This window comes from Carcharodon carcharias, chromosome 23 (assembly GCF_017639515.1).
Source record: "Carcharodon carcharias isolate sCarCar2 chromosome 23, sCarCar2.pri, whole genome shotgun sequence".
Classification (NCBI taxonomy): Eukaryota; Metazoa; Chordata; class Chondrichthyes; order Lamniformes; family Lamnidae; genus Carcharodon; species Carcharodon carcharias.
Window position 1 is genome coordinate 53,004,022 of NC_054489.1, and position 26,864 is coordinate 53,030,885.

The following is a 26,864-nucleotide window of genomic DNA, read 5'->3' on the forward strand; positions in this document are numbered from 1 at the left end:
AGCTAGATCGAGTTAACAGATAATTAACAGCCTAATGGGGCGTGAACATTTATCTAATAGCAATCATCATATGATTGAGTTCAACGTCCTGTTTGAAAGGGAGAAATGCAAAAGATTCTAAGGTTCTGGGTATGACTGAGAGCTCACATATAAGCTAAAACTTAAAAACACTTACAAATATGCAAAGAAAGCACAAATCCTGGTGAATGGCAGAAATACAAAGAACAGCAAAGAGTTACAAACCAGATTGTAAGAGCTGGAAAAAAAGAATAAGAAAAGAAACTTGAAAAGGATAGGATATCAAAATCAACACAAAAATGTTGCAATTACATTCAGAAAAAGAGGCCAGGAGCAATGTGAGTCCTATGCAAACTGCTCAAACTGAGCACTGTAATGTTCTCAATGAAAATAAGGAAATGGTGGAATAATTACTTTGAATCAGTATAGAGGAAGAGATCAGCATGCAAGAACTCCCAAGAAACTATTATTGAAACTGGAACAGGGACTCAAAAAATTTAATGTAAACATAACAGTAACGAAGAAAATAATTTAAAAGCCTAATGAAATGCTCACCTTTCTATCTGGACCCGAGTTAGTCTCAGACCCTGAGAGAGAAGGCAGACAACATTTGAATGAAATGTGAGAAATCCCATATCTGCGAGGTATCCTGCTGAATGTGTGATTACAAATGGCACAGAATAAAATAGAAAATCAATGAAATCAGTAAAGTCAGTCTCATTGCAGTCCTGCAGATAGTTTAGAAACACCTTGCAGAACTGGGAATCAGAAACCTGAAGTGGAAAAATACCAGAGTGTTTGTTGGAGTCCTTCAAACACTGACCTTTAGATTGTCCTGCAGGAGGTGGGTCCTACCTGGGCTGCCAGCTACAAATAGCCAAATCTGTAGCTCCTTCCCAATCTCCACTCACTCACAGCTCCAAGATGAAGCAGCTGATGGAGGAACTGCAGAGTGAGTCATTCTGGAGAGCTCTGACTGCTGAATTCCTGGGTACTGCAGTCTTCGTCTTCTCCAGTTTGGCCTGTGCTTTGAGCTGGGCAGTAGGCAGCCCTGGCACTCTGCAGGTAGCTCTGGGCTTTGGTCTGGGAGTAACAGCTGTCTCTGTTTTCACACAAGGCGTGAGTGGGGGTCATCTCAATCCTGCCGTGAGCCTAGCCCTGCTCCTCAGTCTGCGCATCAGTCCGCTCCGAGCTCTGCTCTACATGACTATGCAAGCACTGGGGGCGATCGCAGCCTGCGCCGTGCTGTATGTGCTCACACCTCAGGACATCCACGGGGAGCTGGGACTCAATAAGGTAAGTGAGCAGCAGGAGAGGGAGAGGAATATGTGTGCCCAAATACTGACAGATCTCATTCCTAACTAGTGACAGCACTTGGCCCCAACCAGTGACAACCCCTGGAAAAGACCAGGCTGCGACTGGTGCTAATTGTGATGACAACCTCATTTTGTTCAGAAGCTAGGAGATGATATTAAAGCTGGACAAGATGCCGTTGATTAGGATTCAGGAATCACAAAGAGGGGGAGAGAGCCAGAGGGAGGGAAGGAAGGTAGGAGGGTGGTAGAGGAGACAAAGGGAAGAGGAGAATGGGATGGTGTGCGAAGAAGAGGGACCAGTTTAATTATCAAGTTTGCAGTGTGTGATGTGTTTCTGCTAAAAAGCATCATCAAATCATAGAATGTTAGAGTATCAAATGAGGTCATTTGGTTATGTGTGGGCTCTGTGGTAGAGCTAGCCAATTAATCCCACACCCCAGCTCTTTCTCCATATCCTTGTAACTTTATTCATTCCAAGTATTTAACCAATTCTTTTTTGAATCTGCTTTCACCACCATTTCAGGCATTGTATTCTTAATAACTCCCTGTGTAAGAAATATTTCCTGAAGTCACTTCCAAATACTTTTGCCAATCACTTTAAATCTGTTTCTTCTGGTTATCGACTCTGGTGTCACTGGGGAACAAATTCTGCTTAGTTACTCTAAAAATGCTCTTCATGACTTTCCATGTCTCTATCAAATCTCCTCTTAATCTTATCTAAGGAGAATGTTCCCAGTTGCATTATGGGAATCCCTCTTCCCTGGTCACCAGTCTAGTAAATAAGACATAGGAGCAGAAATTAGGCCAATTGGCCTATCGAGTCTCCCCTGGATGTCTATCCTAAAGTATGGTGCCCAGAATTGAGCCCAATATTCCAGCTGAGGGTTAACCAATGATTTATAAAGATTTTGTGTAATATCTTTGCTTTTGTATTTTATTCCTTTGTTTATAAAGCCAAACACCCCATCTACTGATTAAACAGCCTTGTCATGCCAGCTTCAAAGATATACACCCCACATTTCCTCTTACAAATAATAATATCCTGGAAATGGGGAGTCTTCTCCAGGAATGTTGTGAGAGTCAGTCAGAGAGTTGTTACAGCAGTGAAGGCCTTTGTGCCGATCAAGTCCAGCTAGAGTGAAACACAGGCCAAATATCCAGATAGAGAAACCCAAAATCTAATGCCCGTATCCCTAACCTTCCCTACCCCAGAAATGTACCCCCATGAGGATTGTTCTCCCCCAGTATTGTTCCTCTCTCCCTCCCAGGATCATTCATCCCTCCCCCAAAACTATTTCCCCCACAGGATTGTTTTCCACATCTCCTCTGCCTGAAATTCTCCCTCTCCCAGCAAATGCTACCCCACCGACCACCTCCCACCACCACCCCCCCCCAAGCTCCTCCCACTCCCCAGGATTGCCAGCCCCAACTATGCTTGGCTCCTTTTTTTAGGAGCTTTCTGATTACAGGTCACAACCGATTGACTGCCCACCAATCAAATGTAGTGAATTCCAACCCTGCAAATGGCTGTTGTCATTGCAGGGAAGCTGGGTAAACTGGAAGCAGTCACACATCCTGTCTGATTATCTGATCCTCATTAAAGTTAACACAATAGGCTCTAGAAGGAAAGGTCAATGATATGCACTTGACATGGGATATGTGAAAAGTTTAAATGGTGGGGAAAAGTTCACAATAGGGAAAATTGTGGAAGATTAAATAAGTATTTGCATTCACAATAACAGATAATAATCCCAATACCCCGCCCCAGTACCCAGTCAGCACCACTCTCTGCTTGACAGTTCTTGACGGCAATTTTGGATCACAGAATTACAGAATCTTAACGGCACAGAAGGAGGCCATTTGGCCCATCGTGTCTGTACTGGCTCTCCAAATGAGCATTATGACCCTGCCATTGCCCTATCTTTTCCCCATACCCCTGAACATTGTTTCTATTCAATTATCATCCAATGCCCTCTTGAATGCCTCAATTGAACCTGCCTCCACCACACTTCCAGGCCGTGCATTCCAGACCCAAAACACTCATTGTGAGAAAAGTTTTTTTCTCACATCACATTTGCTTCTTTTGCAAATCACTTTAAATCTGTGCCCTCTCATTCTTGATCCTTTTCCAAGCAGGAACAGTAGATAGGGAGAACTATCTACTCTGTCCAGCCTCCTCATGATTTTGAACATCTCTATCAAATCTCCTCTTAGCTGTCTTTTCTCTAAGGAGAACAGTCCCAACTCTCCAATCAATGCTCATAGCTGAAGTTTCTCATCCCTGGAAACATTCTTGTAAACGCTTCTGCACTCTCTCCAATGTATACACATCCTTCCTATAATATGGTGCCAGAAGTGTACACAATATTCCAGCTGAGGTCCAATGAGTGTCACACAAATTCAGCATAACCTCCTTGCTCTTGTACTCTATGTCCCTATTAATAAAGCCCAGGATACTATATGCTTTATTAACTGCTCTGTCCATCTGTCCTGCCATTTCAATCATCTATGCACATATACACCCAAGTCTTTCTGCTCCTGCACCCCTTTCAAAATCTCACCCCTAATTTTATATTGTCTGTCCATGTTCTTCCAACCACAATGCATTACCTCACACTTCTCCGCATTGACTTTCATCTGCCACCTATCTGCCCACTCCACCAACTAGTCTATGTCTTCTTGAAGTTTCACACCATCTTCCTCACAGTTCACAATACTCCCAAGCTTTATATCATCTGCAAGTCCCGCACACCAAGATCTAGATCATTAATATATATCAGGAACAGTAAGTGTCCTAATATTGACCCCTGAGGAACGTAAGACGTAGGAGCAGTAGTAGACCATTCGGCACATCGAGTCTGCTCCGGCATTCAATGAAATCATGGCTGATCTGATAATCTTCAACCACACTTTCCTGCTTTTTCCCCATAACCCTTGATTCTCTTATTGTTTAAAAAATCTGTCTCTCAGCCTTGGATATAGTTAACAACACAGCCTCTACAGCCCTCTGCGGTAAAAAAATTCCATAGATTCATTACTCTCTGAGAGAAGAAATTCTTCCTCATCTGTCTTAAATGGACACCCCCTTACTCTGAGATTATGCCCTCTGATCCTAGACACTCCTGCAAGGGGAAACAACCTCTCAGCATCTACCCTGTCAAGTCCCCTAAGAATCTTATATGTTTCTATAAGGTCGCCTCTCATTCTTCTAAACTCCAATGAGTACAGGCCCAACCTAGTCAACCTCTCCTCATAAGAAAATCCCTCCATACCCAGGATCAACCTTGTGAACCTTCTCTGGACTGCCTCCAACACCAGTACATCTTTCCCTAGATAAGGGGACTAAAACGTTCATAGTATTCTAGGTGTGGTCTAACTAGTGCCCTGTATAGTTATAGCAAGACTTCGCTATTTTTATATTCCATTCCCTTTGAAGTAATGTGATGGAGAACACCTGACCCACACCCAGGGGTCAGTCTAGTGTTGGACAGAGAGGTGTGCACAAGCCAGCACGGAGACAGCTCCCAGCTTGAACCAATTACGGTATCTATGTACTTGGTTCTTGTAGTTAATAAATACATACAGTTAACCTACTTAAGACTACAAAGACTTCATTAAGATCTACCAAATAGTATCCAATACCCTACAACACTGCCTTTGTCCTCCTAAGTGTTGGAGGTCACAGGTATGGAAGGTGCTGAAGGAACCTTGGTGAATTGCTGCAGTGCATCTTTGTGTATGGTACACATTGCTGTCATGATGCTAGAGGTTTGAGATTGTTCAGTGGAGCATCATGCAGCATAAAATCTGCTATATTTATGTACATAAAATAGTTTGAATGGGTCTGAAGCTATAGAACTGTTGTTTAATCCATACAGTTGTCTAATCTGTCCAAATTACTCCACAGCCTTCTCCAGGAGTTACACAGAGCCAGGCCCTGGGAGTTGAAATCATTGTCACCTTCCAGCTTGTCATGTGTGTATTCACCATCTCACACAAGGAAAGCAACTTCGAAGGGTCTGCACACATGGCTCTTGGAGCATCCGTAACCCTTGGACATTTGGTGGCAGTAAGAATGATACATTTTTTTCCTTCTATTCTTGACACTAATTATTCACTGTCACAATTGATTTTTGTAAGTTAATCGTGTAGTTTTACTTTTCCACAATCATGGTGCAGCAAACCTTAGGTAGAGTACGGCCCTGGGTAGAGTACAGCCCTGGGTAGAGTACAGCCCTGGGTAGAGTACGACCCTGGGTAGAGTACGACCCTGGGTAGAGTACGACCCTGGGTAGAGTACGGCCCTAGGTAGGGTACGGCCCTAGGTAGGGTACGGCCCTGGGTAGGGTACGGCCCTGGGTAGGGTACGGCCCTGGGTAGGGTACAGCCCTGGGTAGAGTACGGCCCTGGGCAGGGTACGGCCCTGGGCAGGGTACGGCCCTGGGCAGGGTACGGCCCTGGGCAGAGTACGGCCCTGGGCAGAGTACGGCCCTGGGCAGAGTACGGCCCTGGGCAGAGTACGGCCCTGGGTAGAGTACGGCCCTGGGCAGGGTACGGCCCTGGGCAGGGTACGGCCCTGGGCAGGGTACGGCCCTGGGTAGGGTACGGCCCTGGGTAGGGTACAGCCCTGGGTAGGGTACAGCCCTGGGTAGAGTACGGCCCTGGGCAGAGTACAGCCCTGGGTACAGTACGGCCCTGGGCAGAGTACGGCCCTGGGCAGAGTACGGCCCTGGGTAAAGTACGGCCCTGGGTAGAGTACGGCCCTGGGCAGAGTACGGCCCTGGGTAAAGTACGGCCCTGGGCAGAGTACGGCCCTGGGCAGAGTACGGCCCTGGGCAGAGTACGGCCCTGGGTAAGGTACGGCCCTGGGCAGAGTACGGCCCTGGGCAGAGTACGGCCCTGGGCAGAGTACGGCCCTGGGTAAGGTACGGCCCTGGGCAGAGTACGGCCCTGGGCAGAGTACGGCCCTGGGCAGAGTACGGCCCTGGGTAAGGTACGGCCCTGGGCAGAGTACGGCCCTGGGCAGAGTACGGCCCTGGGCAGAGTACGGCCCTGGGTAGAGTACGGCCCTGGGCAGAGTACGGCCCTGGGTACAGTACGGCCCTGGGCAGGGTACGGCCCTGGGTAGGGTACGGCCCTGGGTAGGGTACGGCCCTGGGTAGGGTACAGCCCTGGGTAGGGTACAGCCCTGGGTAGAGTACGGCCCTGGGCAGAGTACAGCCCTGGGTACAGTACGGCCCTGGGCAGAGTACGGCCCTGGGCAGAGTACGGCCCTGGGTAAAGTACGGCCCTGGGTAGAGTACGGCCCTGGGCAGAGTACGGCCCTGGGCAGAGTACGGCCCTGGGTAAGGTACGGCCCTGGGCAGAGTACGGCCCTGGGCAGAGTACGGCCCTGGGCAGAGTACGGCCCTGGGTAAGGTACGGCCCTGGGCAGAGTACGGCCCTGGGCAGAGTACGGCCCTGGGCAGAGTACGGCCCTGGGCAGAGTACGGTCTTGATATTCCACAAAGGAATTACTCATTCTCTGTTTGGTCTCCCCAGTGTAGAGCTGACCACATTGTGAGCAGCAAACACAGTAAGACTAAATTGAAAGTACAAGTAAATCACCGCTCCACTTGGAAAAAGCTGGGGCTTTACATGGTGAGCAGGGGAGAGGAAGAAGGCCAAATATTGGATCTCCTATGCTTTCAAGTGCCATAGGAACGGGAGGGAAAGTTGGGGGTGACTGAGATTCGGACCAAGATGTCACCCAAGGAACAGTCCCTTTTCCTCTTTTTTATTCTTTCATGGGATGTGAACATCGCTGGTGAGGCCAACATTTATTGTTCATCCCTAAGTGCCCTTGAAAAGGTGGTGGTGAGCTGCCTTCTTGAACCACTACTGTTCAGTGTTGTAGATACACCCACACTGCTGTTAGGGAGTTCCAGGATTTTGATCCAGTGACAGTGAAGGAACAGTGATATAGTCCCAAGTCAGGATGGTGAGTGGCTTGGAGGGGAATGTGCAGGTGGTGGTGTTCCCATGTATCTGCTGCCCTTGTCCTTCTAGGTGGTAGAGGTCACCGGTTTAGAAGGTGCTGACAAAGGAACCGTGGTGAGTTGTTACAATGCATCTTATAGGTGGTACACACTGCTGCCACTGTGCCTCAGTAGTGGATGGAGTGAAAGTTGAAGGTTGTGGATGGGGTGCCAATCAAGTGGGCTGTTTTGTCCAGGATGGTGTTGAGCTTGAGTGTTGTTGGAACTGCACTCATCCAGGAAAATAAAGAGTATTCCATTGCCCTCCTGACCTGTGCCTTGTAGATTGTGGAAAGAATTTAAGAGTCAGGAGGTGAGTTACTCACTGCAGAATTCCTAGACTCTGATCTGCTCTTGTAGCCACAATATTTATATGGCTAGTCCAGTTCAGTTTCTGGTCAATGGTAACCCCCAGGATGCTGATAGTGCGGGATTCAGTGATGGTAATGCCATTGAATGTCAAGGGGCAATGGTTAGATTCTCTCTTGTTGGAGATGGTCATTGCCTGGCACTGTGTGGCGCAAATGTTACTTGCCACTTGTCAGCCCAAGCCTGGATATTGTCCAGGTCTTGCTGCATTTGGACATGGCCTGCTTCAGTATCTGAGGAGTTGTGAATGATGCTGAACATTGTGCAATCATCAGTGAACATCCCCACTTCTGTCCTTATGATGGAGGGAAGGTCACCGATGAAGAAGCTGAAGATGTTTGGGCCGAGGGCACTGCCCTGAGGAACTCCTGCAGAGACCATCCTGGTGGGAGATGTAGATTGATTGGACATCCATTGTGAAGAGGAAATAGTTAGGACCAGGAAACTGGTAACTGTTGAAGAGATGTCAGGCATTGGAGAAGTAATGGATGTAGGAACGATGATACTGGACTTAATGAACCTTTCTATAACACTGGTTCGGTCTCAGTTGAAGTAATGTGTCCAATTCTGGGAAGGATGTGCAGGCTTTAGTAAGGATGCTGAAGTCTTTTATGATAATGGTTCCAGGGATGAGAAACTTCAGTTATGAAGATAGATTGGAGAAACTGGGGCTGTTCCCTTTAAAGAAAAGGTTGAGAGGAGATTTGAGAGAGGTATTCAAAATCATGAGATACCTGGACAGAGTAGATAGAAACTGTTCCAACAGGTGGCACTGTCATAAACCAAAGGACATAGATATAAAGCAATTGGCAACACGGGGATTAACTTTTCTTACACAGTGAGCAGTTAGGATCTGGAATGTATTGTCTGACACTATGGTGGAGACAGATTTAATCAAGACTTTTTAAAGGCGATTGCATAATTACCTGAAAGGAAAAAACTTGCAAGGCTATGGGGGAAAGGCAAGAGAGTGGGACTAGGCAAATTGTTCTTGCAGAGAGCTAGCACAGATACGATGAGCTGAATGGCCTCCTTTACTGCTGTACCTATTCTATGATTGTATTCAATATAAAAGGCCATGTTGGTTGCTCTTTGGTGACAGGCAGTTCCTATTGAAGTTATAAAATGTCAGAAAGGGTAAAGGCTTTTGGTAAATATGGGGTGAAAGGTTATCAATGCTAGGCGGGAATGTGGGGCGGTGAATGAGGTTACATTCAGATCAGCCATGATTATTGGATGGCAGAACAGGCTCGGAGGTCTGAATGGCCTACTCCTACTCCTAATTCATATGTTTGTATGTATGTTTGTATAAATAACAACATTAATGATACTGTGAATGGAAGTAGGTTTGGGGCTGCGCAAGATCAGAAGGATTTGGTGGGACAAAGTTCATAAAGCATTAAAGGCATTGAGCAGCCAGCACAAAAATGTAGCAGGATGCTTTTTGGTAATGATAAGTCAAAAAGCAATTAACAAGACCTCAGTTAGAAACATGGAAAGATTCCTTTGTGCTCATGCTGGCTGAAAAAGTGCATATCCAAGTATTTTTTAAAATATGGTGAGAGTTTCTGCCTCTATCACCCTTTCAGGCAGTAAGTTTCAGAACACCACACCCTCTGGGTGTAAAAGAATTTCTCCTTAATTCCCCTCTAATCCTTCTAACAATGACTTTAAGTCTGAGTCCCGTTATTATTTATTTCTGTGCTAACCGAAATAGATGCTTCTTATCCACTTTACTCTGGCCCCTCATAATTTTACACGCCTCAAATAAATCTCCCCTCAGCCTTGTCTGGTTCAACAAAATAACCCCAGCCTATCCAATCTTTTCTCATTGCCAAAAATCTCCATTCCTTGTGACATTCTATAAATTTCCTCTGTACCCTTTCTTGTGAGATCACATCCTTCTTGTAATGTGGCGACCAGAACTCTAAGCAGTACTCAAACTCCGGTCTAACTAGTGTTTTATACAGTTTAAGCATAACCTCCCTGCTCTTGTATTCTGTGCCTTGGTTAATAAAGGAAAGTATTCCATGTGCCTTCTTAACCATCTTACCCTGCCACCTTCAGGGATCTGTGGACATGCACTTCAAGGTACCTCTGTTCCTTGGCTTCCCTGAATTTTACTATTTTTTGTACATTCCCTTGCCTTTTTTGTCCTCCCCAAACACATTACCTCATGCCTCTCTGGATTGAATTCCATTTGCCATTTTTCTGCCCATCTGGCCAGTCTATTGATAAATATAAATATACATGGAGGATTATGTACAGCATTGAAATTCACACGACAGAAAGGATATTGAGGCTTTTGGAGAAAGTACACCACACATTAACTAGGATGCTGCCTGGTATGAAGAAATATAGATACAAAGAAAGGCTTGAAAAATTGTGGATTTTTCTATTAAAATAACACATTATGGAGCGATATGGGTTTAGAGTTGTGAAAAGATGGGCTAGGGTTGATAGAAACATACTATAATAGAGAATATTAACTTATAAAGAATATTCATTTATAATGTAATCGGCTGGGTATTTATATATATATATATATATATATATACATACACACACATATATTTCAACTTTTTTCTAAAAAGAGAACACTTGTTAAACAAAGGACACAGGCCCACAGCAGCTACTATGTTGCATTTCTGAAGGACAGAGCTGCTCTATGGAGACACAAAACATAATTGTCCCATCCCTCCCATGGTGGATTTTGAAGCGGGCAGGAGCGGAGAATCCAACGGGAGTCAAAAAGTCGGAAGCCTACTGGTGTAAAAATAATTTGCAATTTTCTCAATGGTGGGTTCATGGGTAGGCTATCTAGGTTACTAGTGGCTTGAACACCATTAGCATTCATTAACATCTCATGAATGCTCACTAAAACAGCTGCTCTCCTCATAATGGAAGATTGGAAGATCTTGCATCACGCCAGCGGGAAATTACATCGGCCTCAAACCCAATCAAAAAATGAGTGGCATACACAAGTCGGGCTTACCTTTAGGGCCTTGCTCAGCTCGCAGACATCCAACAAGAGGAGGGTGATAGAGGCCTACAGCTACCAGACCCTGGAGAAACACGTGCATCATATGGTGAGTGGATCCTCATCCACACGGCAGCTCCTCGAAGCAGCTTTCTGAAGGTGGGCATCTCCATGCTGCAGCTTCAACTTCGCCGAGGCTTCAGACTTTCAGGGACTGCACTGAGGCTTTGGACCATCTTCCAGGGACTTCGGCATGACCTCCAGAGTTCTTCCAGGGGATGGGAGCTTCAAGCTGCAGGATGGAAGGCAGCAGCAGGTACTGATGGGCAGCAAAGGTCTGAATAGGAGGGTGGGCTGGATGTCCAGATGAACATGCTCACAGGGAGGGGTCTGTGGAGTCCACTTCTGACTCCTAGGGTGTGAACTCAGGGTGGGTGTGATAGGGGTGGGTAGTTAAGGTAACCAGGGGCAGAGGGAGCCGCAGGGTGGGAGAGTGAGGGTTTGACAGTATCAAGTGAAGGGGTGGCAAGGGTAGCTGGTTGGGACACAGAGATAGACATGGACACGGTGGCAGGGTGGTGAGAAGGAAGAGGTTGGGGAGGTCATTGTGAATGGGGGTAGGATACCCTGGAAGGAAGTGAACGTGTACATTCACATGGACATCCTGGAAGAAGGAGAGGGGTTCAGGCTGGATGGTGACGGTGGGGAGGTGAAGGGGGGGGGTCAATGTTGATGGGTGAAAGGACATGGGTGACCGGTGGAGGAGAAACGATGGGGGTCTCATGAAGTAAGTGACAATAACCATGCTGATCAAATCGAAAATGAGCAGAGCCTTGTGTTAGACAGGCACAGGTACTGCATGGGAATTGGGTCAGTGCATGGGCGGAGATGCAGGTCATCTCAGCTGGACAACAGAAAGGGAGCCACAGCAGGCAGTATTGAATATGGTAGGGACCAATGAGATGAGTTTGATCGATGGGCGCTCCGCATGCTCGGGAAAGTGCTTGCACGAGGCTCTGAAAGGTACTGCCATAGAACCTTCACCCTGCAGATTTAGTCGTGGGGCTAGCTATGTGCAGGAAAAGTGCTTGGAGGAGGTGGTCTCGCAAAGCATCCAGAAGGACGCTGAAAGAAAACAGTAAACAATGTGCAGTGAAAGTGAATATATTTGCAGACATTCAATTAGCAATAATTATTGTCTTCACCTATGCAACAAGCTGTGATCAAAAATGTTTGATTTTTCTAGGCCTTCCACTCCTATGTGCTGCCCTGACATCCACAGCAGTGGAGTTTGCCCTCTTGCCTTTGATGATTTCAGTGGTTGCCAACTTTGAGAACTTCAAAACACTGCTGCTGTTCCTCCGCCTCTTGCTGACTATCTACCATAAGTTGAAAGGCCGCTTCCAGACACTCATCAACCGAATTGGACTGAGCAGGTGGCTGTTCTCCAGCAGCTCTCATAGTGCCAGAGACCTGGCCTGTCCCTGCCTCCAACTGCTGCAGGGACAGGTCAGTGAGTGTTTGCCAGAAAGTGAGCCCAAGCCTGATCAAGAGATGAGTCCCCCATGAGGTGTGTGTCTATGTGCTGCTGGAGGGTGCAGGTGAGCGCTGTGGTGGTTCATCATCTTACTCCTCGGCTGTGGTGTGGGGACTGTGGGTTCTGGTGATGTTCCTTGTGGGCCTCGATCTGCAGGTACCTATAAGATAGAGAAAGGAGTTTTAGTAGATGAGCATGAGGAATATAAGACTGCATGTCACTCACTATGATTGACAGGATGTGACAGGCGTGATCTACACTGGGTTGCTGAGACAACCCGGTCTCCTCTTCCCCACAGGAGCAATTCCTGTCCACCCCAGTGATCTGGGCTGCAGCCTCCTTGAACTCAGAGAGGTTAATGGTTTTGGCCGTGCCACCCCCTGTCTGGGAAATTTCCCGCCTGTTGTGGGCAAGCTTGGCTTGGATGAAGACTCAAGAAAGGCAAGTGATGAGAAGGGGTGGTGCATAGGTCGGCAAAGATTCATGCCCCCTGTGTGTGGTGAGTCCTCCCCCAGCAGGTCTGACGCTGGAGAGTGCACAGCATGATAGATGGGGTGGTTATGATATAAAAGATCCCTTTAATCTATCAATGATGATATGTGTCCTTGCTAATGGTCCCATGAGATCCCTGAAGAGAGTAGTCATTTGAGTACATGATGCCATGAATAAAGTTTAATATTGCAGGGAATTGAAGGATGATCTACTCTGGTGGAGCAGATGAAATTATTCACCCTCTTCCTGCAATGGATCTCATTCCAGGCGCAATGCCAGCCCTGCTGCCCTCCTTGGTGATGGCCTTCCAGGCCCAAGAGGTGAGGCTGTGTGCTTCCTGGAACTGTCCCTGGGATAGAGCACATCACTATGAGCCCACACTCCTCTGATCAAGGCCTGGAGGCTGTCATGTCTGAGATAGGTTATAGCCTTCTTGTTGTGCTTGGAAGACACCTGCAAGAGTCTCCTGGAGAGAATGAGATTCATGTGTTTGACTGGCGTTTAAATATGACGCCTGGACCTTCGATTCAGCCAGCTGATGGTGGAGTGGACGAATCAGCTCCTGACCCGCCAGGGCCCGACACTCACCTGTGCATAACTAAGCAGCTTCCAAGCGTGGAATCAGGTGTGAGTTCCCACTGTTCCAAGCAGCAGAAAGGGCGCAGCCCACCATCGCACTTAGGGCAGAATCGTCCCAGATTGGCACTAAGCACGGTAGTGGGCGGGAAAAATATCATTTTACCCGTCGGCCGCAATGACAGCTTTTCATGCTGCATCGTCCCAATCCCGACTTGTTAATCTTACATTCCCAGGAAACACACTGTTTCGATGGTGGGTGGGCTCTCATTCACCTGCCATGCTGTCATCTCACCGTTCCTTACACCGGCATCATATTTGAAGTACAGCCGTGCGCACACCCCTCAGTGCTTCCAGCCCAGGACTGCTGCACAGAAGACATGGCCCTAAAAGGCGAGGCGGCTGCAGTCCCTCGATTCAGTGACACATCCCTGGGGCGCCCTTCTGGACACTGTTGGAGCCAGGTGCAAAATCCTCTACCCCCACTCTGGCCGCAGGAAGCCCAGCAGAGTCACCACTCTGGCGTAGGAGACAATGGCAAAGGTGGTCAGAACCAACGCTGCACACAAGAGGATGAATGACCTCATCCATGCTGCTAGGGTAAGGCAGCTATCTCATCACTCTAAACTCACACATTCACAAGGCCATCACACATTCATCTCACTCACTGCCAGCTCGAGGGACCACTCACTCTCTCACATCTCCATCTGGCCTCATCTCCTCTAGAGATTGCCACCTCAGCCCTCACCATCTTGAAACCACTTCCATAAATCAACATGTGCCCCTTGGGATACCCCCCTTCCCCAGTACAGCCCTCGTCCTGCAGCTTCTTCCCTTGCCTGAGGCCACTATTCCCTCTTCCCCAGGCAAGCCATACCCTACAGCCTTTTAAAAGCCACCCCCGCCCCACAGCTGGTCTCACAAGTAGAGACCTGCCTAGGAGTTCCCTTAAAAGGGATGTAGCACTGCCTGTGAAGCCTGGTGCTGATGACGGTGAATGCTGCCTGAAGCAGGGTAAGCAAAGAAACAGCAAAGTCCCAGGTGAAGTGCAGCTTGCCAAGTGCACGTTGCTTATGTTCAGTTGTCAAACACATTGGCATGCAATCACACCGACATGCTCAGACAATCCAGCATGGAGGGGGGATGATTCCAGCGAGTTGGGCTTGTAATGATATGCAGATGTATTACAATGAAGTTCCTAACACACGGAGGCAGGAAACATGGCCCATCATTGACAGGCGCAGCGGACAATTGCAAACTGGTTTCATAATATCGGGAACCCATTTTCCTGCCATATTATCCACTCATACCCATCATGATGCCAGATGCTAGCAAGCATGGAAAATTCCACCTTTAGTCTCATAAATGGAAAATTCCACCCATTGAGTGTACGGAGCTCTCAGAGACAGTAGCTAAGATAAACCCAGGTTGAAAACCAGAGAGGGCTCATGTGACCCAGCTCTGGGGTGTAAAATATACAAGATTTGAACTAACAGAGAATCTGCCATAGGGACAGAAGGGACAACAGACTTACCCCTCTCTCTTTTTCTCTAAAACCTCTCTCATCAAAGCTGAGCTGTTTGTGATTTAAAAACCCACCAGGAGGCCTCATTGCTGCAAACTGAGAGTTTTTAAGAGCGGATTCCAAATCAATGCAACTGTCTCCAAAAGAAAAGAGAATCAACTAGCCATGACTGCAGAATGACTGCTCTAGTGAGAAATCCAAGTATCAGCAGCTACTGTAAAAAGTGACCCTACAGCTGTAAACAAACATCCTGACAATGCGTGAATAATTTTTTTCTGACTTTACTTTTTTTTTAAACTTGGCCATGTTTTAAGATCTGATACTCTGTAAAGTTTTATCTCTTTTTGTGCATTCTTGGTGCGAGGTTAAGGGGGAGGTATGGGGTTGTGTTTATGTGATTTTACATTAGTGGAAAGTTGGATATATCTGTACATTTTAAACCTTTTGTTAATAATTTCTGCATTTTTGCCTGAGTGAGTTTTAGCAATAAAACTAACTCTTTACTTGTTAATTTAAGGGACCTGGCTAGCTTATTTCTTAACCTGAGATTTACACGATTAAGTATATATATTAAATGGGCAATTTCACTTCCTTTTTAAATTCAAACTCTGCTATAACCAACCGATTAAAGTACTGAAATGTGATTTGGATTGAATGTTGATAAATCGCCTGGACCTGATGATCTACATCCCAGAGTGCTGAAGGAGGTGACTGTAGAGATAGTGGATGCATTGATGGTTATCTTTTTAAATTCTATAGATTCTGAAAAGGTTCCTGCAGACTGGAAAGTAGCATATTTAAGGAGGAAGGTAGAGATAAAACAGAGTACAGGCCTGTTGGTTTAACATCAGTAGCAGAGAAAAGGTTAAAATCTAATATAAAGGATGTGATAACTAGGCACTTGGAAAATAATATGATTGGGCAGATTCAACATGGATTTATGAAAGGGAAATCATGTTTGACATAGCTGTAGCATAGATAAGGGAGAACCACTGGATGTGGTGTATTTGAATTTTCAGTAGGCTTTTGATAAGGTCCCACACAGGAGGTGAGTAAATAAAATTAGAGCACATGGGATTGGGGGTAATATACTGGTATGGATTGAGAATTGATTACAGGCAGAAAACAGAGAGTAGGGATAAGCAGGTCAGTCTCAGGGTGGCAGGCTGTGATTAGTGGGGTACTGCAAGGCTCAGTGTTGGGATCACAGCTGTTCATAATCTATATCAATGATTTGGATGTGGGGACCAAATGTAATATTTCCAAATTTACTGATAAGATAAAACTAGTTGGGAATGAAAGTTGTGAGGAGGATGCAAGGAGGCTTCAAGGGGATTGAGACAGGTTAAGTGAATGGGCAAGAACGTGACAGATGGAATATAATATGAATAAGTGTGGTTATCCCCTTTGGTAGGAAAAACAGAAATGCAGAGTATTTCTTAAATGGTAAAAGATTGGGAATTCTTGATGTCCAAAGGGACCTGGGTGTCCTTATTCATGAGGCAGTACAGCTTTGGTCTCCCTACCTAAGGAAGAATATAGTCAAAAGAGGGAGTGCAATGAAGGTTCACCAGACTGACTCCTGAGGTGGTGGGATTGTACTTTGGAGGAGAGATTAAGGAGACTGGGCCTGTATTCTCCAAAGTTTCGAAGAATAAGAGGCGATCTCATTGAAACATATAAAATTCTTACAAGGCTCAACAGGGTAGATGCTGGTAGGATGTTTCCCCCAGCTGGAGTGTCTAGAACCAGGGGACACAGTCGCAGGATAAGGGGTTGGCCATTTAAGACTGAGATGAGGAGGAATGTCTCCATTCAGGGGGTGGTGAATCTTTGGAATTCTCTACCCCAGAGGTCTGTGGAAGTTCAGTCATTGAGTTCTTTCAAGACAAACTGATAGATTTCTGGAGACTAAGGACATCAAGCAGTATGGAGATAGCGTGGGAAAGTGCCATTGAGGTGGAAGATCAGCCATTACCTAATTAAATGGAAGAGCAGGTTCAATGGGCCAATTGACCTACTCACGCTTTGATGTTCCTATGTTACTAGGAGTGGGACGAGAGACGAGTCAGTTTGCCCCTCCTAGTCTGATCATAATAATTGTTTTCAGTAGCTGTATGTTAAGAGCGTAGAGCTCCAAGTACAAGATTAAATGTAAAAACTTTAGAGCAGATGCCATGAGAAACTTTATCACAGGGTGTTGTGAAGAGCATAGTTACACAGACTTATTACACTGAAGAAGGCTGTTCATGGCATCATGTCTCTTCTGGCTTTTTGAATATCTTAGCTACTTTCCATATTGCTTTAAGGCAAATTATGTTGTCGTCAGTATTTGCTAGATGATCTCTTCCTGTAACATTTACATCACAATAGGGATCAACTAGCTAATATTGACCATAACATAATCTAATTTGGAATAATTGGAAACAGACCAGGAAACATTAAGGTAAGAGTGCTCAACTGGGGAAGAGCTAATACTGTATCAATTCTTTTAGAAATCTACTTGCCCTAATTCATTTCCTTGAGTCAGGTCCAACACTGCTTCATCCCTTGTTGGACTGAAGACGTTGATTATCAGTGAACTCTCTCACAAATTCCTCCCCTTCCCTAACCTTAGCATTGTGGTTTTTCCAGACTGCATTAGGATATTTAAAGTCTCCTAATTTACTAATCTACTTCTGTTTCATGCCTTTAATAATTTTCAGCAAATTTTCTCTTCTATCTCCTTGTTGTTTGGGGCACAATAAAAAACTCCCAACAACGTAGCAACTTGTTTTTGTTCCTTACCTCAGCCAAATAATTGTGTTCTTGTGTAAACATCATCCTTAATCAATACCGACATCCCCGCTCCTCTTTATCCTTCTCTATCATTCCTGATTAATTGGTATCCAGGAACAGTAAGAACCTGTGTCTGGCATTGAGAAAGTTTCTAGGTTTAGCGGTTGAAACTAGATCAATGTTCAGTATTAGAGAGATTGGGTGGAAGAGAATGAGAATGAGGTAGGTGTCTTGTCCCCGAGATTCTTCGAATCACGTGTCCCTTTGGCGGACTTTTCCATATCCGCTGGCTTTGGGCATGTTTGGCGGCGTGAGTGGACAATATGGTGAGAAGGCCAAAAATCGGTTTCACAATGCCGTGAAACCAGTTTGCAATCGCCCACTCTGCCCGTCAATGGTGGGCCATGTAGGCTATGGGGGTAGGGGACATCACAGCGTCCAAAAAGTGCTCAAGGGATGCTACTGAATCAGGGCTGCAGTCTTCTTGCCTCTCGAGGCCATGTCTTCTGTGCAGTAGTTGTAGGCTGGAAGCACTGAGGGTGTGTGCGTGGCTGCAGCTTAAATGTGGCGCCAGGTGGGAGGAAGCAGTGAGGTGATGGCACAGCGGGTGAACGAGAGCCCGCCCGCCATCAAACGCTGTGTTTCCTAGAAATGCATGATTAATGAGGTATGAAAAGCCGCCATTGCAGCCGGCTGGTAAAACATTCTTTTACCCACCCGCTACCATACTTAGTGCAAATCTGAGATGATTCCACCCTTTGTGTCTATACAGCCAGATGAGTATATTTCAATCCCACAACTTGAAAGTGAATGACAAGATCCATCAAGACCATCCACTGGGTTAACCCAGCCCACCTCATCCAGAGGCCACTCACATCCATTCGCCGACACAACACTGTCTTGCCCACACCCTGCCCTGCCCAGTCCCCACCTAGACACTGCCCTGCCCAGACCTCGTCCTGCCCAGGCCCTGCTGCATGCAGTCACAGCCGCACCCAAAGTTCAGCCCAGTCACATCCCCACCCAAAGACCCACCCAGACACAACCTCAGCCAGATCCCTACTGCCCAGACCCTGCTCCGTCCAGTCACAAAGCCGCCAATCACAGCCCCAACCAGACCCCACCCCAGCTCCGTACAGATACAGCCCTGCCTAGTCACCACTGTGTTCCTTGCAGAATTGCTAAACAATTGCATATAATCTAGATTCATTACTTTGGTGTTCTTGACTTGTAGGTGCATTGGCATCCTATGTATTACTGAGCGCTGACTAATTTCTTGTGGTCTTCCACTGCGCATTTTAGATACTTCTGCAGGTAACCAGATTCCGCAGAATGTCCGGAACCTTTTTCCTTACATGCAGAGTAGGCAGTTCCACACCTGCTTATCAGTCGTGTGCTATCTTCATCCTCCTGCGTTCCTGAGTGTTTGGACAGGTGATGGCTCAGCAAGGCTTCCCTAACCTGCCCCCCAAACATGATTTGCGCTGGTGAAGGTAAGCCCATGTCTAAAGGTGTCCCTCACAAGTGTAACATGGCAATATTGAAGTCTTGTTTTGTTTCTCTACACGTCACCATTATTGCTATGACGGTGCAGACCATTCACTCAGCAAGACCACTGGGTCAGTGATAGTGTGGCGAGGCTGCCACATGGTTTATGCTCCATTTGGCAGGTGTGGCCATATAAGTTCTGCCAGTATATTGTGACCCTTTGTCCAATATAATCTCCTCAGGTGTACAACTGAATAGTGTTCATTGTGTCCGTCATGGACACGCTCGAGGTGTCCTTCAATTGTTTGATGATTGGAAACTTGGAAAAATGATCAGTGACTCAGAGATTATCATTACCACAGTTAGTGAATAAATCTGTTGCAATTTTCAACCAAGGGTCCGATGGGATCTCAAAAACATAAAGATCTCCTTAGTGTTGGTGTCATTGGTGACTCTGACATGCTTCACACTTCCTCACTACCTTTTCGATTGTGTTGTTGATCTCTGGCCAATACGTAGTTTCCCTTGCCAGGCATATTGTTCACTCTTTGACCATATGCCGCAGGTGTAACTGTGACAACATATCCTGGCGAACAGTTTCAGGTACAAGCCGCTGCATCCCTTTGAAAATCACACCTATTCAAATACCCAGTTCACCTCCGTATGGCCAACATCAGCTCAGGATGTCTGGCACTTCTTGTATTGTATCAGGCCATCCTACCAGGATGACTTTCCACAATGCCTTTACTCATTCTCCTTCTGTTACTTGATCCCACCTTATTCCCAAGGACCCAGTCTAGCAGTGTCTTCTTTTTTGTTAGACTGGAAACATACTGCTACAGAAAATTTCCTCAACACACTTGAGGAACACTTGACACTCTCTGCCCTTTACACTCATACTATCCCATTCTACATTTGGATAATTAAAGCCCCCATTATAACTACTCTATAATTCTTGCACCTCTCTGTAATTCCTTGAAAGTTTGTTCCGCGACATCCTTCCCACCAGTTGGTAGCCTATAGGCTAGACTGAGCAATGTAATTGTATCTTTTTTGTTCCTTAGCTCTAACCAAATAGATTCTGCCCTTGACCTCTCTGGGACATCCTCTGTCTCCAGCACTGCAATGCTTTCCTTAATCAATACTACCACCCATCCTGCTTTTCTTCCTTTCCTATCCTTCCTGAACTCCTTGTATCCAGGAATATTTCACATCCAGTACTGCTCTTCCTTGAGCCAGGTCTTTGATATAGCCACATCATCATATGTGTTTGTATATGTCAAACATATACCTGTAACTCACCAATCTTATTAACCACATTCTATGCATTTACATACCTGCACAGTAACCCTGGTTTAGACTTTATTACTTTCTCACTCACTCTGACCCCACTTATTAACTCTATTCTAGTGCTACCTCCGAGTATCTGTTCCCCCTGGCATTCCTCTTTGATATTATTTCCTGGTTCCCACACCCCTGCCAGGTTAAATTAAACCTTCTCCAACAGCACAAACAAATCGCCCTGCAAGGAACTCAGTCCCAGCTCTATTTAGGTGCAATCCATCTGGCCTGTACAGGTCCCTCTCCCCCAGAGCTGGTCCCAATGTCCCAGATATCTAAAGCTCCACACCATCTTTCCAGCCTTGCATTCATCTGCTTTATCCTCCTATTTCACTTGCATGTGGTACCGGGAGTAATCCAGAGATCTACTTATCGAATCACAAGCTCTTCCAGTCTTCTTCATGCCCTCCTTGCAGCTGAGCCACCCGTGGTGCCATGGGCTTGGCTCTAGTTGCACTGCCCAAATGAACATCACTCTCATCAGTGTGCAGAATGGAATACTGGTTGTAGACTGGGATGCACTCAGGGCACTCTGCACTGCCTGCCTGTTCCTTTTTGACTGTCTGGTGGTCACCCTTTTCTTCCCTTCATGCGTGCTATTAAACTGCAGGGTGACCACATCGATAAACATGCTATCTATGAAGCTCTCAACCCCACAGATGTGCCCAATGACACCAGCTGCTGCTCAAGCTCCGAAACCTCAAGCTCAAGCTGCTGTAACTGACAACACTCCCATCCTGGAGTTCCCATATTTTACAGGATGTGCACTTGAAAGGTTGCAGCACCCTTGCCATTTCTCTATTTATTAACCTTGTCACTGCTAATAAACTTTACTACTGGCAATAAACCCTACCAGTACTTAGTACACCTTACTAGTGGTGATCAACCTTACTTAAGAATAAAAAATAAGACTCCTGAGTTACTCATTTTACATACTATTAATAGTTAATATTTTTAATGTTTTTTTAAACACCCTGTTGTTTAGACTTAGTCCTTAGCAGCAATACTCACAGCCTTACGAGTTTCCTGTGACGTCACTGTTCATGTATTTTTCAAACTCAGTGTGCTCCTGGACTTCTCTCTACCTCTCTCTCTGAAGGAAAATGTGCTTTTATAAGATGTCACTGTAGTCTGGATGGTGCACTCGTCAGTGGCTTGTGCCAAATAATTTCAAATGGTTTGTGGTATGGCCCTCTCCAACAAGAAAGAATCTACCATTGCCCCTTGATATTCAATGGCATTACCAACACAAACACAGCAAGACCTGGACAATACCCAGGCTTGGGCTGACAAGGGGCAAGTAACATTCACGCCACACAACTGCCAGGCAATGACCATCTCCAACAAGAGAATCTAACCATCGCCACATGACTTTCAATGGCATTACCATCACTGAATCTTCCATTATCAACATCCTGGGGGTTACCATTGACCAGAAACTGAACTGGACTAGCCAAATAAATACTGTGGCTACAAGGGCAGAGGCTAGGAATCCTGCGGCGACTAACTCACCTCCTGACTCCCCAAAGCCTGTCAACCGTCTACAAGGTACAAGTCAGGAGTGTGATGGAATACTCCTCACTTGCCTGGATGAATGCAGTTTCAACAACACTGAAGAAGCTTGACACCAACCAAGGTAAAGCAGCCCACTTGATTGGCACCACATCCACAAACATTCACTCCCTCCACCACTGATGCACAGTGGCAGCATCTACAAGATGCACTGCAGGAACTCACCAAGGATCCTTAAACAGCACCTTTCAAACCCATGGCCATTACCATCCAGAAGGACAAGGGCAACAGGAACATGGGAAAACCACTACCTGGAAGTTCCCCTCCAAGCCCCACACCATCCTGACTGGGTCAAAATCCTAGAACTCCCTCCCTAACAGCACAGTGGGTGCACCAACACCACATGAACTGCAGCGGTTCAAGAAGGTGACTCACCACTACATTTTCAAGGGCAATTTGGGATATGCAATAAATGCTGGCCTAGCCAGCGATGCCCATGTCCTATAAATGAATTTTTAAAATTTCCTCAACGAATCATTTGCCAAATAGGTACATGTGGCAATTTGTGATACCAAATACCAGAGCACGTGTCTTATGTTCTATGCTTAAACAATTGGATTGTGCTTGGGATAGACTTTTGGGGTCAAATGCAATCAGTTTTCTGTCCTGCACGATTCATGTTGCTAACCCTTTCTGAGATGCGTCAACCTCTAAGACCATCTCCTTTCTTGGGTCCTAGTATTGTCGAACACATATCTCTTCTGACAATGCCTGTTTAACTGACTCAAACTCATGTTGATGGTCCTCCTGCCATTTGATATGGAACTCCTTCCTAACAGCTCTCTAAGTGACAATGCCCTTTTGGTGAAGTTTGGTATGTATAGCGCTAAGAAGTTGAAAAACCCAAAGTTGGAAATGCTTGTGCTATTAACTCATCAAATGTTCCTGTTTCTGTTCCAAAAGTTGCATTACCCTGTTTAAAACACAGGACTTCAACTCTTTTAAATAATAACGCAAGTGCAACTGCACTGAGTGTTACAGGTTTGTCTTCAGACCATTATGTTTCTCTTCTTGCATCAAAGATCTGGTATCCTCTCACGCTGCTGTTGTACACTATTTGCAGATTGGATTTACTGGATGCAGCATGAATCCTGCTCGATCCTTGGGGCCAGCTGTCATTACAACAAATTTCAACCATCATTGGGTAAGTGAATTGTCCTCACCCCAACCCAGGGGCTATACTTATCTCCTTTCTTTTTAAGCATGTGACACTAGCATTGTCACTGAGCCTATATTTGCATGATGTCACACATTAGCTGAGAAAAACCATCCTGCCCATTGCTGGAATGTGTCAGAGGTGGATCTCTGGGGGTTTGAATTCTTGTCACTCAGGGTTTGAGTTCTGATCACTTGGGGTTTGGGTTCTCGCTGCTTGGGGTTTTTAACTTTGTTCATGACATTGTCATTCCTTTATTCAGTTGTTTTCAAACATTAATAATGGAGAGGGAGTGTAGTTGTTACCTCCATGTGGGGGCAATAAAAATAGCAGGTAGTTATTTTGAGTTACTAATAAGAGTTATAATTCAAACCTACTCCTCAACTGCTCCTAGAGTTGAACATTAAGGAACATGGACCAACATGAAGGTGGAGATCAGTATCAAAGAGCAGAGACCAACATAAAAGGTCACAGAATAATATGAATGGTTAAAGAGAAAATCTCAATGCTGAAACCATTGTACAGGTCAGAGGCAAACATCAGTAATAGACATAAAGACCAAGATTTTCACTCCCGGGTCAGGGGTGCAGAGATGGGAGAATTCCCAGCTCTGCGCACCCGACATTTAAAAATGGCTGCTTGGCATTAGATTTTCAGTCCAGTGGGGGTGGGGTGGTGGTCTTGTGGAGGGTTAGAATAGCAGTTGGGGTGGGTGACCTGGGAAGAAGTGAGGAGGTTGCCAGAGGCGGAGGCAGACTAGGTGGAATGCCTGCCTCATGGTTCCAGCACTGTGATCAAAAGTAAAAAATAAAGATTAAAATATAAAACATCCCTTCGGCCACACTCTCCCCATACCCCATCCATGCCACTGCATGCCACCTCATGCTCTTTGCCCACCTTCATGGCCTTTCATACTCTCCATGCCACCTCATGCCTTTTACCTACCCCATGGCCCCTCATATGCTCCATGCCAACCTATGGCCTTCGACCCACCCCCATGGTCCTTTATAACCCCATGCCAACCCATGCCCCACCCACCTCTCTTTGAACTTACACCTACCATACAAACTCACCTAGTATCCACCATGGGCAGACCTCAGGATCCATGCAAAGATGAGAAAAAATAAAGTTCAAAGTGTCTATTGCAGACTTCACTTTTTGGGGAAATAGCTCTCTCATATAAAATCTCATTTACTGCATTTGCCTTCTTTCAACTAAATAAAGCCTTATAACAATAAACATTTCATTCAAGTGTTTTTTTGATTCTTTCACAGGATGTGGGTGTCACTGGCTGGGCCAGCATTTATTGCCCATCCCTAATTGCCCTCGAGGAATGCACAATTCTTGTAACAACAAGCATTGGAATTCATAGTCCCACATCAAAGAGTCTATAACTTTTTGTAGCTGTCATTCATACTGTGAAATGGCAGGCATCCTGCTGTGATAATGGATGGTTGTGAAATAAGTCATTCAACACTAATCCAGTAATGGAAACCCTCAGGTCTATGTCAACAGAGTAAAATAGTAAGAAATCTTTTTTTTTAAAACACTCCAGACATTTTCCACAAAGATTGGAAGAGCTAGATCTTTAAATGCCTTGACAGCTCCCTTTGACAGGAGCTTCGGACAGCTTTGACAATTGATGTTAACAAATCTGTTGACAGTTCCAATAAACTTGTCTCCGCAAAAATGGGAAGTGGCGTGTTCAGGGGCGGGACTTACGATTTTCAGGCATTTCCACTATTTTCATCATAATGGATAGCCTGTAGTGTGGTGAAAATCTGGGCCAAAGACTAACATAACACATATGAGATTAACAACAAGGGACAGAGACTAACATCTCCAGACTGAATCCAAATTCAAAACACCTGAGAGAAAGATCAAGAGTGAGGGACATAAAATGTCAGTCTAGAGGCTGAGAGGAACATCAAGGGACAGAGAGAAATTTCTAATGTCAGAAACCAACAATAGTGGGTGGAGACCAATATCAGTGACAAAGAGTGATATCCCAGATCACAGACAAATATCAGGGGCCAAGGACCAACATTTATTATAGAATCCAACATGTATGGGCAAAGACCAATATAAAAGATCAAAGACCTACATATAAGGTCAGATATCAAAGCAGAGGATCATAAAGTAAGATAAAAGGTCAAAGATGAACAGAAGTGACAGAATACAACAATAAGGACCAGGGACCAACATGAAGATTCAGAGATGAGAATAAAATGTCCAAGGCCAACTTTAAGAGGCAGAGACCAAAGTCTAGGGTCAGAAACTGACATCAAGGGACAGAGATCAACATAACCAGTGACAGATCAACATCAAGGGATAGAAACTACTATCAACGATCAGGCAAAACATCTAGGGACATTACGAAACATCAATAGTCAGTGACCACACGGGGATAGAAACCAATATAAACACCAAAGGTCAACACAATGGGGCTGGGAAGCTACACAATGTGGGAGAGAACTACATACAGGGGCAAAGAACAAAATAAAGAGATTCACTTTTAGAGTTAGAGACCAACATCAGGGACATCAATTAATATCTCTGGTCAGAGAGAAACATAAAGGGTGACACAGATCAACATTCAATATAGGATTATAGGGAAAAATTTTCCCCCTGTTTGGTGGGGGGGTGGGGGGAAAGTGTGGGAGTGGCGCAGGCGGGTGCACCTCCGATCTGCACCCCCGATCAGTGGCACCCTGCTAATTTACATGGGCGGGCCAATTAAGGCCCGCCCAGCGTGACATCCGCCAGGAAGCGGTATGCGCTCCCTATGCGGGTGGGGTAGGATTCTCTCAGCCAGGAGTGCGCTCTTTCATACATGTGCCCAAAAGAGTGCACAGATCTCCCTGAGGCTAAGTGCTGCCTCAGGGAGATCGGCTTAGAACCAAAATTTGTAATACAAATGATAAAAAGAGTTCCCTGACATGTCCCCTCATGTGACACTGTCACATGAGTTGGGACATATCCATAACTGTTATTGGAACCTTTAATAAAAATTTAAATGACCTCATGAAACCTCATCTCGCCCGTGGATGAGGATTCATGCTTTTACCAAAGTCCACCAGGTCGATTAATGACTTTAGTTAGCTTTACAATGGCCCCAATAGGCCGTTGACAGGTCGGTGGACACGCAGCTGCGTCCCCGCTGACCTGAAAATGGAAACAACACGGGGTGACGTCAGGAGTTCCACCCAATATCATCCCACGCCATTTTATGTGTTGGCGAGTGGACCACGGCCCCGCTCGCTGACTGGAAGATCCTGCCTATAGAATGGTTACAAACGATTACTTAGGATATACAGCACAGAAACAGGCCAATCAGCCCAATCAGTTCATACTGGTGTTTATGCTTCACTCGAGCCTCCTCCTATCTTTTCTCATCTAAATTTATAATCATAATCCTGTATTCCCTTCTCCCTCGTATACTTGTCTAGTTCCCTTTAAATGTATCTTTATTATTCACTTCAGCTACTCTCGTGGGAGTGAGCTCCACATTCTCCTCACTCTTCGGGTTTCTTCTGAATTCCCTATTGGATTTTTGGGTGACTTTCTTATATTGACAACCCTTAGTTATTCTTGGAATGACCAAACAAGCAGTGACTGCACTAACTAATCTATCAGGAAAATGGTTAAGCTTAAGCTTCTTAAAGCATTGGTGTTTCCTTTTACACAAATGGCACAGAA

General features: G+C 45.7%; 1 protein-coding gene across 1 annotated transcript; it reads left to right on the forward strand.

Moving 5' to 3' along the window:
- The first annotated feature begins 942 nt into the window (after window positions 1-942).
- On the forward strand, window positions 943-24,920 carry LOC121268978 (aquaporin-2-like). Its single transcript, XM_041173280.1, has 4 exons — window positions 943-1,314; window positions 5,242-5,403; window positions 23,073-23,153; window positions 24,783-24,920. Exons 1-4 carry the CDS (start codon window positions 943-945, stop codon window positions 24,918-24,920), a joined length of 753 nt encoding a protein of 250 aa, XP_041029214.1.
- The last annotated feature ends 1,944 nt before the right edge of the window (window positions 24,921-26,864 follow it).

What these genes read in the sequence shown, in the direction of transcription:
- LOC121268978 (XM_041173280.1), top strand. Translation starts at nt 943, where the DNA reads ATGAAGCAGCTGATGGAGGAACTGCAGAGTGAGTCATTCTGGAGAGCT. An exon ending in GGGAGCTGGGACTCAATAAG is followed by an intron (nt 1,315 to 5,241) that starts GTAAGTGAGCAG and finishes ATTACTCCACAG; the next exon opens with CCTTCTCCAGGAGTTACACA. An exon ending in CAAATTTCAACCATCATTGG is followed by an intron (nt 23,154 to 24,782) that starts GTAAGTGAATTG and finishes TCCCTTTGACAG; the next exon opens with GAGCTTCGGACAGCTTTGAC.